This window comes from Catharus ustulatus, chromosome 7, assembly GCF_009819885.2.
Source record: "Catharus ustulatus isolate bCatUst1 chromosome 7, bCatUst1.pri.v2, whole genome shotgun sequence".
Lineage (NCBI taxonomy): Eukaryota > Metazoa > Chordata > Aves > Passeriformes > Turdidae > Catharus > Catharus ustulatus.
In genome coordinates, this window is record NC_046227.1 from 12,184,072 (window position 1) to 12,205,233 (window position 21,162).

The 21,162-nt window shown below is 40.8% G+C and overlaps 1 protein-coding gene across 3 annotated transcripts in view; it reads left to right on the plus strand.

Annotated features, from left to right (window-relative positions):
* Nucleotides 1–21,162, plus strand: part of PLEKHM3 (pleckstrin homology domain containing M3) — a 78,680-nt gene that overhangs the window by 50,208 nt on the left and 7,310 nt on the right. For 2 of the 3 annotated variants that reach the window (XM_033064999.2, XM_033064998.1), the window contains exon 7: nt 11,990–12,147. In XM_033064999.2, the coding sequence (XP_032920890.1) occupies nt 11,990–12,147 (158 nt within the window). Of the gene's footprint in view, nt 1–11,989; nt 12,161–21,162 lie in introns of all 3 variants that reach the window. The other variant, XM_033065001.1, reaches the window with a different exon arrangement.

Here is a 21,162-nt window from a genome sequence, read left to right on the forward strand (position 1 = left end):
GTTCCTTTTTATTCATGCAATGAAAGGCTGGGATGTAGCATCTAATCCACTGTGCATGTGGCTGTATTGATTGAAAGAAATGGCGTTTGGCTAACATACTTTGGGCTTGCTCAAGTTCTAGAAGTATTACTGAATTAGGTTCATGACAAATGCCCTCCTGCTCTTAGTGTATATAGCTGACCCTGTGAAATAATGAGTGCAAACTCAGTTATATCAATGAGAACGTCTGTTGCTGTCATTTGTGTCATTCAGTGATTCAATATAAGCTGTATCATCTTAAACTTCTATTTACCAAAGAGGTTTACCCATGTAGCTGTACCAGCAGATTCTTTTAATTTTAGGCAAGCCCTTTTTCTGCTTGAGGTGCAGGAGGTGAAAACTGAGGAGAATTAGGTTTTGGGCAGGCCTGGCTATGCCGAGATGACTGAAGACTTGTCTGTCACAGTTCTCTGTGGGAGTTGACTGTGCTCAACAAGGGTAGAAAAATTCTAGGCACATCATCTGTGCCATAGCTGCCACAGTTCAGAGCACTGTTGGGAAAACATTCACATCTCCATTCTCCCAAGCGAGGGTTGACACAGCACGTGTGACAGAGGTGCAAGTCCTGCAGGGTGTTACTACCAGTGTAATAATACCAGATAGTTCTCTACATGAACTATGTAAAGATGCAGCTTGGACCACAGTGGCATCATGTTAATAGCTGTCTTTATGACATCCTTTATGTCCTGTGCCTGCTTGACAGTGTTCTAAAGTAGCTACAGTTCTAAAGTAAAGTAAGCAGTGGAATATGAAAATAGTCCTAGGATGGGAAAAACACTCAATACACATTTTCATAAATATTAAAAGATCTGATAGCAAAGCAGCTATTAAACAAGCTATTAAGCTTGTCTACTTTCCTGTGGCTGTGGCTCCTTTATCACTGAATCACAGAATGGGTGAGGTTGGAAGCACCACAGTGTGTCATCTGGTCCAACCTCCCTGCTCAAGCAGGGTCATCCTAAAGCACCTGGCACATCATTTATTTCTGTCACTCCCTGGAGTTTGCCAGCACTGAGCTGCCTTTCAGCAGAACAGGAAGCTTCAGGTTAGCTGATACTCCCAGTGTGTGTGTGTAATTCACCAAAGTGCTGACAGCTCTGGTTACAATTACTGGTAATGACAAAGATCTTACTGGTGTTTTCCTTTTACCTCAGCTCTGCTGTCTTGCTGTCATTCAGAGCCAGGCTCATGAGAGTCAGGCAGAGAGCATGGCAGAGCCAGCCAGGCTTGTGGTTGAAGAGCTGGTTAGGAGCATTTTGGCAGGTGACTGTCAGGAAGACAAGTTCATCTGAATTAGGTGTTGCAGGCAAAGTCTAGAGATCTAGCAAGATTGTTAGTAGATATTTTTAATAGTAGGACTGCTTCCAGCACTGTATGAAACCAGAATTTTTAGCAGGGTGTATTAAATACTTGTAGTCCTTTACCACGTGAATATGTAATCTGGGCCACTTGGGGTAAGTGTGGCTATTTAGAATGAAACTCTGTTTAAAATGACCCAGTAGTGGTGCCACTGATTCACAGGAGCATTTGAGTTGAGATCTCCAGAGAGATTTTAATTTTTTTCAGCCCATAGAAGCAGCAGCAGTAATATGTTACCCCTTTTCTGTTGCCTTGTGCTAAATGGGTTTCTTCTGTTATTTTCTGCTGTGCAGCATGAAAAGCTCAGTACTGGAGATGCAGGTTAACAGTGTGAAAGATTGGGCTCTGAACTCACTGCTCTACTTCACATAAAATGATGATTTGGAAGAGGCAGCTGGGTGTTCCTTCAGGACTAACATTTCGAGAAATCAGATTTTCCAAGAAATAAAATAGTCTCAGGGCTACCTGTTTGGATAAGAGAAGAATATTTTTTTTAGATTTTTCTTTGAATATACTTTGTACTCATGGAGGTTTTTTTCAGAGTAGCCCCAGCCATTTTCTTGGTATGTTGCTTTCTTGTTCTAAGATCCTTCAGAGGGTTCCTCCTAAAAATGCCCAGATCCAGTCCTATGCAAGGCAGGAAAGTTTCTAATTTTGTGCTATCACTCATGAAGTAACATTTTGCTCAGTGGGCATGTAGAGTCAGTTAATATCTCTGCATGCAATTGCCTGCTTCATCTTAAAAAAGCATATATATATATACTCTCTGCCTGATTGCATATTTGCTTCTGTATTTAGAGTCACATATGTTTTTAAGCTAAGTAAAGTGCTTTCTGTTTTCTACCAGCCAAATTCTTGGTATGCTTTCAACCTTGTTTGATTAAAACAGCCTTTAACCTTTGCTTGAATACCTTTTTCTTAAAACAACCTATAATCCATCCCTGCAACGAGATCAGGAGAACTTGGGGTGTGACAAAATTGACATGTAGCTGCCTGGAAACCTTGAGGGAAGGAGAAAGGAGGAAAGGCGACTGAAACACAGTGAGCGTGAGACTTGTTGCAGAGCTGGTGGGAGAGCTGGCACAGGTGATTTCCAGGCATGCTGTTTACACTGAGGCAATTCCATCTCCTCTTCACTTGTGTCAGCTTGCATCCAAAGGCCTGCTGAAATTTCTGGCATTTCTTCCTTTCAATGAGAAGAGTGGGGGAGGGCTTGGTGGAACCTTGTCATCCTCTCTGTCTCCTGCTATAAATTGACTTGAACTGTCACCAGTTTGTTTTTCCTCTCCCGCAGCCAATGTAAAACTCCATCTTCACCTTGCCCCCTGCCTGTGTGTGCTTATCAGAGATTAGCAGTGTTTGCTCTTGACCTTGCGTTTCTTCCTCTTCCCAGTGCCTGTTTTAGTTAGGGGCCAATTTGTGGAGTATCTGTTTAATACCAAATTAAAGTGAAACATATTCAGGGGTTTACTCCGGAAGGGCCGTGAACAGCAAATGGCTCTGCCATCAGTGCAGACTGCCTAATGCAAACAAGTCAAAGGGGGCTTCTGATTTCTGTTTATTCAAATCTCACTCATTTAGTTTACTCTGCTTTAGTTTGATTTATTTAGCAGTTGGTTTTGTGGGGCTCTTTTTGTTCTTTGCAGTGTTTATTGCAAGGTTTCCTTTCGGGTTGCTCTCTGCCCTGTGTGGGTGATGAGTTAGCGCAGCACAATGTGCACTGGTGTCAGCAGTGGGTCAACAGAGTCCTGGCCTCACCTGCTCCTGCCCACCCTGCTGGCACTTGTACCACAGGCTGAACAGGCTTTTGGGACAGCAAGGGACCTGTGGAGGGTGTAAAGGGAAGAGGAGGGAGAGGGTGGGGTGGTATCACTCTTGCTGTTGGGAGCAGGGATTGTGGCCCATAGCGTGCCTGTTGCAACCGAAGATGGGGCTCTTCTAAAGTTACTGCTGGGGTTTTTTTCCAGTTTTTTTGTAGCAGTGCACAACAACTGATTCTAGTGTGCATGCACACAAATAGTAAGAGATCATTCTTCCCTTAAATCACCTGTAATTTAAATAAAGACAGGCAGTCTGAAAGAGATGGTTGGGAGTCAAAATGGAGTAAGGAAAGCCAACTGACTAGTACATTGCACAAAAGATGGGGCCTAAAATCTGATATTTGCCTCTCTGTGACTTTTACCTCATGATCATCCTTCCTCCTTCCTTTTCCTTTTCCTCTGAACTCAAGATTAATTGTGCATTGAAATCATAAGAAGAATGTGTGGTGCTAAGAATCTGTCCAACGGAAGAGAAAAAGTCCTCAAGGAAATTAGCAGTCCACAAGCATTGTCTGTTCCCTAGATATAAATGACTGGGAACTTCCCAGCCAGGGAATGTTTTCCCTTTATTTTCTCTGCAACCTGCATTATCCTTAGCTAAGCATATTGTAGCATGCTTGTTTCCAAGTCTATGTTTTTATCACGTAAATCCTGACCCTACTGAAATCTTTGTGGGGCAGAGATTGCATTTACCATTTCAGCTTTAATGCCCAACTTCCCTGTTTAATGAATGCAGAAAATACCTTCTTACCTATCCAGTAAACAAATAGAATAAATAGGTAAAGGCAATCATTGTATTGTTCCTGCACCCCCAGTCACTTTTGCTTGTCCTGTCTTGTGACAAAGATTACTTGTGACAGACAAGAGAATTTGTCAGAAAATGGTTTCTGAAATAGATGTTGCAATGTAAGGATAGGAGGTAGAGTATAAATATAACTGATTGCAGCAAAAGAGATCTGAGGCAGGCATTAGGAACAGCTTTCCAGTTGTTCTGAGCACTGGACTGTTCTGGTGAGAAGTTTTTGAGTAAGTCAGTCATTTTGGTTGTGCTGGAGGGTTTCTAAAGGTTTATTTTCTAGATCTATTTTATCATTGGTAGTTCCTTTATAAGCATATTTCTCATCTCTCCTGGAGGTGAAGCAAGATTATTGAATGTTTAACCCTCTTCCACAAAGCTACCACTGGTGGAATTTGGAGAGTAGTAAGCATCCAAATGGTGAATTGAATACAGCCTGTTCAGGATATTTTATCTGCCTTTTCATTCAGTCCAGGAATCATATTCTCTGTGGTGCTTTAAAGTTTAGGCAAAGCTGGGGCTTACCTCTGAATTTTTAGGAAAAGGCATGATTCTGACTAACTGTTTCTGGAAAGGTAGAAAGAAAACAACCAATGGAGGCAGGAACCTTTTCTGTAGAGGATGGTGGAAAGCTGTGCACAATTGTTGATTGCTCCTTCAGGTAGCTTCCCTCTGCCAGACATCCATGACAGAATGACATTATTCCTGTGAACTGAAATACTTTCTATCTCCTCAATTTACATAATTGGGGATCATGAATGAGTTCCATGTCCACCACCCCTTCTATTTTCTCAGTGCCTCTTGGCCTTTCCTGTCTCTTCTACATTGCGTCAGTGCCTCCTGGCAAATTCTGTCTATGTCTGTCTCAGATAGAGCCAAGTGTATGTCTGGCCTTGAGAAATAATCATAAATTTTGTTCTGTCAGGAGGAGAGGCCAGGACAATCCAGTTTACATTTGAACCTGTAGTTCAAGGTGTTTTAGGGATTTCATATCACTTAACCCATACCCTCCAGGCATCACTTGTGTCTGACATGTCGATCAGACTGGAGGAATAAAAGGAACAGATTGCTCAGTGCTCCAAATGAAGGTTATGAAGCAAACCTGCGTCTTTAAACAGAGTGCCTTCTAATAAATGTTATCTGCAGAGAAATACACCAGCCCCTGCATAAGTAGTTAATGTTACTGCTTCGGTGTTGGCTCATAAAACAACTTTATCGCCTCTATGACGATAATGATTAACAAGCTGATTTACAAGGGTGGGGTCACAAAGCCATTTGGCAAATTTAGCTTGTCTCACAGTGGCAGGAATACAGAACCTGAGTTTTACAGAATTTTTTCCACTTCACCTGGAGTACTTAACCATGGTAGCCAGGCTCTTAGGCAGAGCAGTAGCTACAGGTTCTCCTTTATGGGATAATAACCCGAGTTTCCTCCAGTGTTTCTAATACCTGAGGAAATTGCAGGTCTCTGTCTGAGGATTTAAGAGTGCTGGGGACATTTCACAAGATCCCATCTCAGTATTTAGTCCCTGATCACTTAGTCACAGTGAAGTGCCAGTGTTGACAGACACACTGTTACAGGATGCCTCTGATTGACTGCCCCTTGTGCCAGAGCTGGCAGAATATCTACCCAAAGATGTGTGTAGATTTATCTTCCTGCTCTTAGATTCTGGGTAGCTGCTGTTAAAATATCCTTCATCTATTGATTCTCCATTATCTTGGATCTTAATAAAGGATTTTTCTGTTCAGACTGTGTCAGATTTTACTTTTATCATATGGTAGAAATTACTCAGATTAACAAATTTAATTTAAAAATTATATTATTCCAGCAACGCTTTATTGTGACTGTAATATGTCATGACACTATTGAGAATCTAGACTCCTTAAACTTGGCAGTTTCTCATATTGAGCAGAACAGTGTATCTGAAAACTCAGCAAGCTATATTCCCTTTACTGTCTATTATGACAGTCCCAATGTAGGTGATCAAAGGTATTTATGATCTCCATTCTATGTAAACATCTACTGCACTTTTAGAAGTTGGTAAAAATACACAGACAGGGTAGGAGTTTTGATGACTCTCACTCAAATTCACAACATAGACTCCTGCAGGGATAGAGGTCTTACTCAGTACCTTTTGCTTCTTATCTAGCATTGCTGACAGGAGCCCTGCCCTCAAAACAAACACTTACTGCCCTCAGAAATGTTTTTCCTTTCCTGCCCAGAAAGTTCATCATACAGATAGACTTTGATACTGATTTATGTGGCCATGATGCAAAGTTTGAGTATTTCTGTGGCCCTGATCTAATAGGTGGGTGGAAGGCTATTGCAGGTGTTACTTGAAGCACTAGTGGATTACAGCTAACTCATTTTGTCCTTCTGTTTCTATACATCCCTCCTCTAGTTCCCACTAAAGTTTTTGGGATATTGCATCTATGGAAATGACACAGTCTGAGTTAGGAGGGGACTTCCATGCTTGCCTTGTCTAATCAATGTTTGATTGCTTTTCAGTTAGTCCCAGCCAGAGGCTTCTATTAATGTCTTTTGTAATTTGACCAAATCTCAGGAACTGGAACAAACTCTAATTCTGTAATAGGGTTTTTTTCACGCCTAGTTTTTGGTCTTGCTCTGTTTCCCAAGCAGAGAGTTATTACAAATCATGAGTTTTAGGTTACCCTCTCTCTGGGTTGAAACTCAACAGACTTGAGAAGTTTTACCACTGTTCCCTTGGCCACTTTTCTAGTTTGGTTTTTAATATGAAACATATATTGCAACACCACGTTCACTACATTTCTCTCCCATGGGACTGTTTTGTGCAACTCTCCTTCGTGCTGGTAAGTAGGTTCTCATACAAGGAGATTTTGTTGACTGAACTGGGAAGATGAAGTGACTTGACTTCTCTGCTGTGTGATGGGGACTGGGGGTTTGTGCAGCATGGAGGCACAGCTGGGTCTGGGCAGTGGGGCCTTCAGAGGTGGACTTCTGCCAGCACTGTGCTCAGCCCAGGGAGCTGGGATGGGGGATGGAGTCACAGAGCTGGAACTCAGTGAGTGTCCGAGATGAGGGGACCTCTTCTCCTCCAGTGCAGGGCAGTGTTGTGGGCTAAGAAATATGGGGGTCAGACACAGGGACACTGGTCACAGGCCCCTGGGCAACACCTGCTGCTTCTGAAAGTTGTTGGTGAACAAGAGTCCTGCTGTGCACATAGTGGGCCACTGAGGAGGATTTCTCTGGCTTGGTGGATGCTCTGGTCTATGGCCTTTGCAGTTCTTGTTGTCTGGGGACAGCTGGCTGCCCATTTGTTTGTGAAAACATCACCTTGATAGAGAAAGGGAGCTATGAGTAACTTCCAGTCTTTGAATAGAAGGATCAGGGAACCTCTGGGGGCAAGCAGCCCTCCTGACAAATAGTTAAACTTTGATCACAAAATTGCCCTTATAATCATATTAATGTGATGTTTCCAAAGGGACTTCAACTTGTAACGTAGCCACTGCTACCTTTTATTTTCTGTCTTCCTGGTGTATCAGGAAACTCATAACCAGTGCAGGTGTCCTGTCTTCCCACTCCTGTAGCCTTTGCCAGTGTTGGCTTGTCTGGTGGTGTTTGGCAGTCCCTGTATCTGTATTTCCCCCTCACCCCACTTATTCTGAGCAATTATTTCTTCAGAATTATACTGATCCCCAACTGAAGATAAACATATACGAAGAAGAAAGTTTGATTTACCTTTGTTCATGACTTTGACTTGTATGGGAAGCCTCTGCTTCAGAATTCATCTAAAATAATTGTGCCACCAGCCCTTCAGCATGTGTTCAGATACTTGTACCCCGTTTGTTTCTCCTATTGCTGCAGACAAGTCTCTGCCTTGAAGAGCCTCTTGCTCTTCAGCACAGCTTGAGCTTTCCCAAACCAGGTACAGGAGGCTGGGCAGTGGGGCAGGTAGCTGTTCCTGCTGGATTTCCTGGTTCCTCCTCTCCTCCTGGCAGCTCTGGCACTTGCAGCCAAACTCTGTCCAGGGGGATGCTCTGCAGTGTGGGCACGGAACCTGTATGGGAGGCTCCTCCAAAACACAACTTGTCCCATTTCAGGTGGGAGATATTTCAGGTGGCAGTTACTGTAAAAAGCAGTGTTTGCTTTGCTGGCTTAAATTGTGAGTGCTTTGAGGGCAGGGCCTGGCTTTTGTGTATGTACATGTGGGTGTGGCTTTTTTATACAGTTCTTAATGTGACACACAGAGGAGCTACTGTGTGCAAAACCATGGCTTTCTGTCTTGTGGAAGCTTAGAGAAATATTTTTCCTGATCCAGAGGGATGAACAGTGATTCTGATCTGAACACTGGGGGTATTCAGAGACACAATTTGCTTTGGACCTCTGGACATAACTGTTTTCCTTCTGTTGTCACCAAGTAGCATACCCGGGTACAGCAGTGATAAGCATGGCCCTGTGTCCAAAATGATGCTGGGATGGATTCCTTGACCAGTTAAGGAAGAAAAAGCTGCATTGTACCCTCTGTCAATTATGGACTGGGATGCCATTATTAATCACCTCTCACCCATAGTTTTGACCAATTACACAATTGTTTGCTCTACAAAGAGTTTGGATTAGAAACAGACCTTGTGCTTTATGTGTGCTGTAAGTAGAAGAGAATCTGAGCTCAGCAAAATTTTAATTTAAGCTTAATGCTTTTTTCTTTTTAAGAGAGAGACATATATTTTAAGCATTTGCCAGGTGTATGCTGAGACATCCTCTATTTGAAGAGCTAAGTCAAGGGTGAAAATTTTGGTTTCTGTTCCTTTGGCATACTCTTAACTTAGTTTTGTGCTAAACGGCCACACTTCTGAAATGTGATGTACTTTTCTGCAGCTTGTAGTGTGTGATTTCACAGTTTCTCTGTTTTGTAAAGTTATTTTGTAAACTGAAATGTTCTTAGGAAAGGTTCAGGTCAAAGCTTAGGAGTGACTCCAGCAGTGAGAGCAGACGTGTTCTGGATTAGACTGCATGGGGGCTGTGAAGTCTTCGTCACTGAAAGGCTTTAGGAACAGATACAGCTGCAAAGAGTGATAAAAATATTAGTGGCTCTGCCAAGACAGCCTCTTGAGGTCTTTCTTTACCTCCCATAATTTCTGTGATATCTGGATAATGCATTGCATTTGACTATCACACTTCTATTCTTTAATCACTTGTGTTTCCTTGAAACTCAAAGTGAGGTTCTAGCAACAACTGTGAGAAGATCCTGAGATTCTTCCATCATGGTTCTGGGGTGTCTAAACTGACTGACAGTGGACCTCTGGCAGTCACAGGAGAAGTTTTGACACCTTTGATTACATGTTCTGTGTTCCTTTTCCCAAGCCATAAAACACTCACTGCAAAACTGTTACCACAAAACAGTGGGTAGACAGTAAGTAGACTACAGTAAGTAGACTTCAGCAAGTAGAAATCTTCCTTTCTGCTTGCCTGGCATAAATGGAGATGAGGATTTTATTCTTATTAGCTACAAACAAGAATGAGAGAAGGCTGCAAGGAAAAATCATCTTGTGCACAGCCTTGAGGTCTCTGATGAAACAAAATAACACAAAATTTACAGATGCTAAAACCAGTGATAACATCGATTTGATGCTGCATTTTGTCTTCCTTCTATAATACAGTAAAATGGCCTGTAATTCACACTGTAAAATTGGCATGCATGGCTCTTTGAAGATATCATCTTCCTTATATGTCTGCAGTGGCCAGAGTAACAAGCCCACCCACTAGAGTGCTACAGCAAGCCACACAAATAAATAAATAAAGAGGGACAAATGACACCATCTCCTCAGGGCAGCTGCCCACTCAGTGTGTCTTGCTTCAGTTGTGAACTCTTCAGCACAGGAAAGCTTTTGTTCCTTGTAGTTTTAAATTCACCCCCAGTGCTTAGGAAGGTAATAGATTTGTCATAATTGTGTTTATTATGTTATATAAAATGTTCCTTCAATACAGAGATTCAACTTTTAAATCATTGCTGACAGTGACATTAGTTCAGATTCTGAGAGTTTGTTTGCAGTGTGTCTTTAGCCAGGCATTTTAAACTGAGCATTTGTGGCCTGAGGTGACTGCTATATCATGAAAATTCTCTGGAAAATTTGTATGCGTTGTAGTTTGTTTATTATCTTTGTATGTGTATTTCATCTATTAGTGCCTAAGTGGGCTTTTGGAGGGTGACTGTAGCCTTGTCACTAGCTGGGTGGCTTCACTGTTTCTTTCATTTTGTTTATTGAATATCATCAACTTCTGTGTCTTTCCCCTACTCCCAGCTTGTTTGGCTTTCAGACCCCCCTGTAACTGTGGAGTCTGCAAGCAAAATATCTCTTCCTTCAAAATGAAAAACAAACCCCAGCCTAGGGGAGCTGAATTAGCTTCTGACCATCTGTTAGAAGGTTAGCTGTATCTCTACCTTGAACCATGGCTTCATTTTCATATTTCATGCAGCAGCTTCTCTGCATTGTTTATGTTGTGGTTGAAGGGGATTTTTCTATACCAGGAAGCAATAGGAATGTCATTTTTCCTCTGACATGAGGAGATGTCCTATCTGCAGTAGTAGCAATAACATTGCTGCTTCCTGTTGTTGCAGGTGTTGTTAGCAGGCTGGAGCTGAAGGCAAGGAAGGGGCACATTTCAGCCCTTGCCATTCCCCTGCCATCAGCACCAGCACTCCCCATGCACCTCCTTTTCCAGTTGTACTTGTTAGTTATGGCTTTCTTGGCTAATGGGCAAGAAATTGCCCTGAAACGCAAATTTATTTCCTTACCACTTGGCATTTGCTTCCAAACTCTCTGTCATTCTTCTCTGCCTTCATATCTCTGCTTTCTCTAGATTTGTTTGCACTGAACCCAAATTACAAGGGGTGTGTTACCCTATTTAGGGAAGGGGTGCCTGAACTGACTGTGACACTCATTTAAGTGCAAAACTCCCTACTTTTGGGTTTCAGGGCACAGCCCCATGCAAGTCTTCAGTCAGCAATTACTGAATTCTTTTTTCCTTTTTACGAGAGGTTGCTGTCAAATCCCATGACACATTTCGATCACTAATCTGGCAAGCTGCCATTCAGACCACAGGAAGCCCAGGAGAGAAGAATATACACTTAGGGCCTTATTCCATCTTCATTATTCTCTACAGCAGCAGAATTCCTTAAAGTCTCTACAATTTTGTGTCTGAATGGAAAGTATTTTGCCTGAATAGCACCCCTTATTGAGGCATTGTCTCCAAGTCACAAATTTAGATGAGTGCTGTGTTTAGCAGTTTAAGGTATATGGCTTGGTCATTTTTCCCCACCAACACAAGGAGTGCTAATCACTTCTAGTGGTCTAGCAGGATTCTCTGTGACTTCTTGATTTGAGAGCTGGACATTAAAGAGGAAAAAAAACCAAACCAAGTTCCTTTTCAATATTTTACTTAAGAAGTTATTAATTTTGGCAAGGAGCAGAACATTATATTTGAATGGTTTTCAGTGGGAAAGACAGTTTTACTAAAGGGCTAAAGCTAGGACTCTGTTCACAAACTACATGCAAAAAACTTGTACTTTGAAGGAAAAGAAACAAAACCAAAACTGTGATATGTGCATAAAAAGTAAGAAGTAGTGAAAATTGTAAGGCAGTATTCATAGCTGTCAGAGATAATGTGGAAGCCTTAAACTTGTTTCCTATTTACTTCTTTGTCCTTTATTGTTATTAATGCATTGTTGCACTTAAAATGACTACTAATATTTTGTTATTGCCATGTAGAGACTTAAAAAGAGATAGTAAGTTTTTATGTTCAGATTATTGCTGCTTCATTGACTACTATTATCACTTGTGTTTTCATGGAGCTGTAATTGTTGGGAAGTAACTTTCTTATTGTTTTAATCAACAGCATGTAACTGCATTTCTGTAGCAATAAATATTGTCTCAGTCCTTCAGGACATTCTGGTTATTTCTGGGGGGTTCATTCAATATTGTCTTCTCATTCCAGGTTATTGAAGGAAAGCTGGCTCCTTTCTTGGGGAAGGTGATCAAGTTTGCCTCCTCTCATGTGTACAGCTGCAGCCTTTGTAGCCAAAAGGGTTTCATCTGTGAGATTTGCAACAATGGAGAAATCCTTTACCCCTTTGAGGACATTTCTACAAGCAGGTACTCCAATGTGGTAATGTCATTCATACATTTGATTTAAGTATTAAAGCCTTGAGGATTCTCAGCCTCATGACCTTTTATTTAAATAATTAGGGACTAGATTCTACTAATGCATATTTCTGGGCAGCTACAGTAGATCACTGCTCCAGGGAGGCCACCTGAGCAAACGTGGAAACAAATGAGAAATGCTACTTACCACAGCCCTGTAAGTCTCAGAATAGCTGTTCAAAAAGGCAAGAGCCCCCAGTATCATCACACAGTGTGATTTATCCAAAGCTCTTCTGAATTTGCAAAGTGTCCTGAAAAGCCAAATTACTTTTCTGGAGCGATCACTGGCATCTTTCTGTTCTCTGGTATCACTGGGCCCATAATGTACAGGGATCATTCATTATAAAACAATCATCACCCATTCTGAAGTGTCTTCCCCATGAAATGTTATGGCTAGTTCTCTGTTCTTTGTCCGATTATTCCTCTGTGCCTGTGTACATAAGATTTTTATTCTTCAAAAATTACGTTGCTATTCTCAGGTGGCAACAAAGTAAGTGTAAGTGCATGTGAGTCCTTAACTAAACAAACAAAAAAACCCAAAAAAACCCACCAAAAAAACCCAAAAAACCCAACCAAACAAAAAGAGAACTTCAGATCATGTAGAGTACTGGATGCCAGGTCAGGGACAGGAGTCACATGGAAAACTGAGAAGCAAAATGCAGGGAAACAAAGCAGATATGGCAACACAGCAGTGTTACTACTCTTTTTCAGTAGTGTCTTGGATTTTGAATAAAGGAGATATATTTTTTCCACCCTTAACAGAAAGACAGTATATCTGACAGCACAACATTCCTCCACAGATGAGTATTTTTTGGCTGTTTCAAATACAGTAGTTGTAATTTTTTCTCCAAAGTGTTCATTTGAAAAGGGAAGAAAATCAAGGACCCACCTTTGGGAACAATTAGGACCAGCCTGTTAAAAGAGTTTAAGAATCTGGTTCCCTTGCCTGCACAAAGACATTAAATTACAAGTAACCAAGGACTACTCTTAAGGGATTTTCAGTCTGATCTAAGTTTCAAAGGCTGTTTGCACATTGTTTTTCCAGAGTCTTATTCTGAAAAAATGTATTGACAAAGCAGTGGATAAAAGCTAAACAAGGTGTGTGGCTGAGTTCTATAAACAGTTTTTAAGAAAGAATGCATCTAGGGTGCATGGTGAGATAGACTGAGTTAAAAATAAAGACTAAGGTGGCATAAAACATAAGATGTCTGTTGAGACTGCATAAAAGGCAATTAAAGATATTCCCAAAAGATTAATGAGAATGTGAAGGAACATTTGGGAATACAAGTTTATGTTAAAATTTTATTTGCCTGGGGATTTTTGTTCGCATTATTGGACATTATCGGGTGTATATTGTTTCCCTGCCCTTCAGCTGAGAACAGACATAGCTTGCAATTACAGAGTTCAAAACCCTCTGGAATCAAATAGAATTTGTCAGCAGTTCAAGCCAACAGAAGCTGCTCTAGCTCCTGTGTTTATGTGAGTTAGAAGCCAGAAGGGACTTGTGTTCATGTTTCACAAATGTGACATTATGGTTGATGTCATGCCAAAGACAGTGATCTTTGTTAATGGGTTTAATTAAAACACAATCAGCATGAAGGGTTCTTCGATAGTTCCCTTTCTTATTTCATCATTCTACTTACTCCTTTTGTATTCCTTGTAACTAGTTTTTATCCCTAGCATTTTATATTTCCTTTCCTAATTAGTTTTCTCATCTCATTACTATACATGCACCTATGTGGAACTAACCAGATTACTTCAGTTACATATTTTTGCTCTGGTGGCAAGGTCTGTCTACAGAGGAGCTTGTACACTTTACTGTGCAGCTCCATCAGCTCCAAAGCAGTGAGGGAGAAAGCCAGGTGAAGGGATTTTGTGTTTGTTTCCTTCTCTAAAAGATCAGAGAGGTTTCTGAAGTAGGTGTACTGACCACTACAAAGACAAGTGTAAGGTGAGGAGGCTGGTTGGAAATAGGGAGATGGACAGAGTAACCTGTGGCAAATGGAATGGCAAGTCCTAAAAGGTCCATGTGAAGACTTGCAATTGTACCTGAAAATTCTGATGATGTGTTCAGCTTTCCTTGTCAGTTGTCATACAGAGCTCTGAGTAAACAGCTCAGATTTGTGATTTAGTTATGCTATTCTGAGTCCACGGTGTACAGAGATAATGTACTACAACTCCCTTTTCTCCATCCTGGTTTTCTGGAATTGCTATCTACAGCATAGTATTCATATTTTGTACACAATACTGGACTGCCAGGTACCCTGGCTGAAACTGGTGAGTTGAGGAGGAAAGAGCTGCTGAACTCTGAAGACCATTTTTTTTTTTGCATTTGAATGTTTGTTCATTTTTGAGCTATTAACTCTACCAGCAAACTAGGCTGTTAGGTTAGAAATATTCTAAAGTGGGTGCATGACATCTTTTGCAGACTTCAGCTCTTTGCTCCATATTTGAAAAGTGAAGCCTGCTTTTGTGTGTGTGTGTGCATGTATGTATGTGTATATACATGTGTGTCTGTGTTGAGCTGGCATTTGGTTTTTTGGCTACCTCCCTGACCTTTTTCACAATGGCCATTACAATTATGAGGTGTTTCTCAGTTGGTTCTTAGCTTTCCATCCTCATGGTCTCTTAGGTCAGCTTTGAGGTGAAGAGGTTGTTTCTCTCCAAAATATTCTCAGCAGTTTCTGGCGCAGTGTTCAGCAGGAATTTATGAAGGATGAGTATTCTTTAGATAGATACAACTGAGAGAAAAAGAGGGCCCCTCTTGAGGGCTGGAGTTTCTCTTTGGTCTGGTTATTTGCTTGAGAGTCATTTTTGTCAGTCCTTGGGCAAACAGAGTGAATACCTGGGTTATGCACTCCTCAGGGTTTGAATACACATATATTACATACCCTTCTCTCACTAATCAGTGTGACACATTCCTTTGTTGGCAAACGGTTCCAAAACAAACACAATCAGTTCACTTAATTAGCGGGTCTGTGGGCTGTGCTTGGCAGGCTCTTTACATCCTGCTCAACAATACAGCACAACAGTTTGCTGCCTTGAATGTAAGGGTGGGCTCACAAAGTCATAAGCTTTCTAATGATACATACTTTCTCTGGCTTTTCTTGGGAGGTGGCCATTCTGCACAGATCATAATGAAAGTTCTGATTCAGTAGTTAAACAATTTCTTAAAAATTGCCCCAGCCTTTTGATGCCTCTTCCAGTCAGTTTGATTCTTCTGTCCCTTATCTCCCTCTTTTCTGTCTTACCCATATTTATATAATACTTAATCAGGGTTCTTTCAAAATTTCACTATTTCACCTTGATTTTGAAGGCCTTTAAATAATGAGAACTATTTCAAGCCTCTTGAATTAATTGCATATTTCATGGACAAAATTTTCAGCTAATGTAAACTGTCAGAGCCCTGCTTTTGCTGGAGTTCTGGTAGCTTAAGTGAACTGAGCATCTACCTCCCATTTTATTTCTTGGACTAAATTTGCCTGGGCTTAAATTTAGTGAGTAAACATATAAAATCATCATAATATATCACTTATTTTATATTTAGAGGTGTTGTGCAATGACTTGAAATATCCTTGACTGTAAATTGGCTTATTAGAGCTATCCTTGCCTATTAGCAAGCAGGCACTTCCCCTCAAGTTGTTCTGATTTTTCTTGTTCTTCACTAATGTGCGGAAAAGATTTTGTTTCTTTCTCCTAAAATTAAAAAAAGACCCAACAACCAAACAACAGAAGGGAAGCCTGTGTCATGGCACTGTTGTCTATAGTAGTGGCTATATTTGTTTTGTAGGTTAGAACAATTTTTAACAATTTTTAAATCTTAAGGAATACTGAGAAAATTACCTTTAGAATGAGTATAGAATTCATTAAGACATGTTTTCTGTCTCATCAGACAATTAAGCAATCATGGTTATGATTAAGATTATGTTACCCAGTTAATAAAGTTTTGGTCTTGCCTGTCATCATCCTAGTGATTGCTTTCACGGGCAGTTAAATTTGTTGTGTTTTGCTGGTAAAGTTACTTGCTTTTTAAGAACAATTTAGTCCATTCCTTTCCTTTTATGTGCTGACTGTAGATGTATGTGAACCATGGAGAGTTGCTCTTTTGTGTTCATATTCATTTATCAAGGCTAAACTGTTTTCACTTTGCTAAGTTAATTTGTTCTGCTGATCAGTTAAGACATGTAGACCTTTTGAGATACAAACCAGAAGGCCCAAGTTTAAAATAGACGTGCCACAGAGCAGGCTTGACTATATCAACCAGCTCGGATGCCTCCATAATCTTTGGCCACCATCCTGATAAGACCTGTGAATGTACTTTGCACATAGTGACAAGTCTTTAGACTAAAGACTCCAGGGCTGTGCATGCCGAAGTCTTTGCAGAGTTACAGCTGACTGTGTTGTGGATGCTCTGTCACTGGACAAATGCGACTTTGAGCATTTGGGGGAACGTTAAAGATAGATGTTAGGTGGAGAGACTGAAATATGTTGTATACAGCATTTGCAGGAAATACCTTGGCACAGTTCAAAGGCTGATGCCTCAAAGTACATAATTTTCCCTTTTGCTTTGATTGGTTTGTCTTATGCTAGAAAGCCTTTCCCCTGGCCCAGCTCACCTGAGTTGCGCCAGGAGTTTAGTACCTAATTTTTGAAAGAGCTTAGCCTATCAGATGCTGATAGCTAGTTCAAAGCACTGGAGTGATCTGCTCAGCACTTCTTTGAGGAAATGTAGGCACCTAAATAGATGCTAAATTCTCTTGGTAATTTAATTTCACCTGAATCTATCAAAACTGATCAAAATCTTCTGGCCCAGATTGCTTTATTTTTGTTTGTGCTGGGTAGCACAGTAATACTATCTGGAATATGTAAACAGAAAACAATTAAGTATACCAGCTTTTTTATCAAGTACTGTCTTTTGCAACTGAATTAGCTTTAGAGGTTGGTTTTACTTGCCTCATGTCACAGTGGTTTTTAACTAAAATGTTCAATAAATGTCATATTAGTGCCAACTTCCTTCCATTTATTTACTATGTGGGCATCCCTCACTAGGCAGGCTACTTCCATTGGTTCCTAGGCAACTGGAATAATATTGCTGCACGTGTGTGTCAGGCACTGATTGCCTTTGGGGCTTTTTTTGTGTTGTAAGTGAACACAGGCTAGTCCTTTTTCCTTTTCTTTGTGTTCTGCTAAAGGCTCAGAGTTTGAAGGGCCTGTCTGTGATATTCACAGCTGAGCAATTCAGAAATGCTTGCAGATAGGCACATGTGCATAGTGTGCAATGGTGATCATGCTGGAATCCCCAGGCAAGGCTTACTTCAGTCAGTGTGGTTTGCTCTTTGGGGTTTTTCAGTAGCCAAGTTACAGGTGGTTTAGTGTTTTGGATGATTGGTGAATGTTTAGCATCATTTAAGGAAAACATAATGAATAACCCCATTTAATCCTGCTTTTACTCTGCATGGCAGGAAAGAAGAAACTGAAGAGCTTAGTCAGTGAAAGGTTCAGCCCTAAATCAAATCCTTGCTGAAATTTGTTTCAAGGGATTGCAGACTTGACCAAATATTTGCAAGGTCTGGCACAAAGGAAGTGAGTTTTTTAAATGAAAAAATGAAAGCTAATATATAAAATTACAAAAGAAAGGGTGGTGTGTGAATATGGCATTGCAGTGAGACAGGGGAGCTCTTTGCCCTTCTCAGCTCCAGGAGCCTCTGGCTGACCTTGAGTCAGCCAGTTCACCTCTTGCTTCTTGTTGTGAGGTGGAAATGGTGACACTCTGTTGTGAGTGGTTGTGTATTTGGTACAGCCAGCCCATGTGCATGGGACTGAAGGTATCCTAATAAATGTTGCTGGTTGCAGCGACTTCATCCCACCTTTGTACCAGGCACTTTGGTGAGTCTGTCAACCAGTAAGGTTCCTATGAGACAAAAAACCCTGTCTTTCAGGTTTCCACCTGTTGATCACCTCTGTTTCATTTTGTCTGATTAAGGTGAAAGGTCTTTGAGGCCTCTTTGTGTTGTATCCCTCACTTCAGGCACCTGATTCTGCTCAGGGGCACTTAATGGTGGTGCAATACAGAGGAGAAATATGAGCATAATCAATTGGTTGTGCAGCATCTAGAATTACTTGAGCTATAATCCTGGAAAAAAATAGATGGGAAGCATAAAAAGAGCATGCCAGAATTTAGTTTACTGAATACTGATATGCTTCAAATGCCCAGACTTAATGGGAGATACTAACATCAGCATTTCCTCAGCATACAAGGAATTATTATATGCTTTTAATGTAGAAAGGCTTTTCTTTTGTAACTAGTAATGATAATAATAAGAGCATTATAATGTCTGGCTGGCTGTGGAGAGCTTTGCCCTTTCTCTTACAATTTCCAGTGCAATAGAAATTATTTAGAGGATTGAATAATTCGCTGCATTTTTTTTATTCCATACAAGTAAAATATCCTTAAAACATAAAACACCCCCTAAAGCCTCAAAAAAAATTTAGTCAGAAAAGAGGGAAAAAAAAAAAGGAGAAAACACCAAAATGGAGAGGAAGCTATTTCAGCTGCCTTCTTAGAAGACTGTGTGAAAACAACACGCAATGTTCACTAAGTCTTCAAATACTGTTTGAAAAATAGCAAGATGCTATTAATGTGCAGTGTCACAATATCACTCATTAAAGAAGGAAACATGAAAGGCCTGAATGGCTATGGGCTCATCAGCTTATTATCAGTGGTGAATAGCATTCTCACAAAGGATGTAGGGACTTTCTGGCCTCTAGACAAAGAATAAGTCATGATTCAGAAATAGCACCTGAACTGTGTATTACCTATGACAACAACAAGGGTTAAGGGAAAGATAAGTAAGTGTGGTGAACTATTAAGTGAGCCTTTTCTAGGGTACAAAATACATTTTATTTCTCCAGAGAAATAAAATCATTTTGATATACTGAGGCTTGAAAACAACAAAAAACCCTATGATGTGGAGATAAAATTAGATCTCAGGATTAACTAGGAGGCAATCTGTTTGCAATATTCTAAAAAGGAATATAGTGTTGGTGGAGTTTTGGTATCACTGGAGAATCTCTTGCGGTGAGGTTAGAAATGGTCAGCATTCCACGGCCAGTTGAGAGTGACTGTATTTGATATGAGGAAAAGCAAAGTTGTTTAGGTAGCTTGGAGTAGTAAAGCCCCACCACTTTAAAAGGAATAACTTGCCAGTTGCATGAAGGCAGAGCAAGATCAGCATTGCCCCCCTGCCCTGTTGACTTTGTCAGTGAGGGGGATGCAAGCGTGCAGCGAAGGCTGGTATGGGTGTCCTCTCTATTCGTTCCTGTGCAGAGCTAGAGGCAGCTTTGTTCTCCAACTCAGAGCACCCTTCTTCCAGGCTGCTGCTTTGTTGTCATCTGCATTGCTTGTTGGGCTCAACCTTCACTAGAGAAGGCAGAAAATAGGTCTTCAGAGCAGCAGTCGGGGTGGGGGCACCAGAATAGACCAACAATGGCAGCACTGGTGCCAGTGCAGTGCCTGTGAGATCAGGGCTGGCTGTTTACTCTGCCTCTGCTTAGTGTGGGGTCCTGGGCAGAGCTTCAGCTACTGCACCAGCTCTAATGAATAAGAGTTCAGACAGTTTTTCTCTCCGTTTTGATTCTAAATGATGGGAAAAAAAGTTTGTTAATCTTTTCCACTGACCTTATTTCTGAAAAATGAATTGTATTAATTTGAACACCATCAGTCTTTGTTTGCTCTGCTGATGGCCTTTGACTTGAGAGAGCAGGTGTGCTGGCTCCTTTCTCATCCTGCTCAATCCATTTCAGCAGCAATTTCTGATAGGTTTTGTCATTTCCATGCACACTGTAGAAAAATATTGGGCTAGCATAGGGAGTGGCAATGTAAGAGCACTAAATTACACTCCTCATCAATCATTACCCTCTAGCAACTTCCAGGGCACTGTAAACTGCTGACTAACAAGGGAGAATTAGCTTGATAAAATCACCATTAGTGTCAGTTCAGAGTGGTGTAAAGTTTTAAAGACACTGCTGTCTTCTGTCTCTTCTTTGTCCATTAGTGTGTCTGTTTGTGGAGATCCCAACCCAGCAAAGCACGTAAACACATTTAATGGAAGGCAGATCAGTAATCCCAAAGAAATCAGTGGGATATGAGTCCTAAGCATGTGTGCATGTGCTTCAGTGGATAAGGGCAATAACACACTCTCTGAGCACAGAAGTTGTAAATATCCCTGCGTGAGCTGCTTTCTTGATTCAAAACCAGAGTTAGACTATAGTTGGACTGAGAAATCCAACAGTCAGGTTTTACTGCAAGAGAGCATGAAAGCCAGGAGATATACTGCTTTATACTTAGCTTTGTTCACCTGCCTTTTCTTACTCATATTTGAGTTTTATCACTTTATGCTAGTTAGAAATGTGCCTCTTTAAATCTCTGCACAGCCTTCTCAAAGCTCTGCACTTATTAAAATTTGGACCCATGCATAAAACTTCAAGTGCAGCCAGACCAGGAACAGTTTTTTTGAAAGTTACAGGTGCGATGCAGCCAGTATAGCTAAGAGATTGTGTTAGTTTATGGACTTCTCTCAATGTTGTCAGACCACAGGTTCTCACTTTTTGGGGGTTCCTTTCTTCACATTTTCAATTTTTCTTCACAGTCTTGAAGACAAGAACCTTATTTCTATGAAAAATAGGTTCAAAGCAAACCAATAAAAAACCCCACTAAATTTGTAACAATGAGCACTTGGATTCTTATACAGTCATTTGACTACAATAGCTACAAGAAAGGAAAAGGAAATTGTGAGGCGTTTCGAGATGTCCTATAGAATCACCAAGGGCAACCAACACTCGTTGTTTGTACTTCAGGATTGCTCTAAAGTTTCAGGTTTTGTTGCTTTTATTATTTGGTTATCCAACTGAAATCTAAGACTTTACTTCTAACAGTCCTCCTTTTTCTTTGGTTACAAGGCTGTAGTG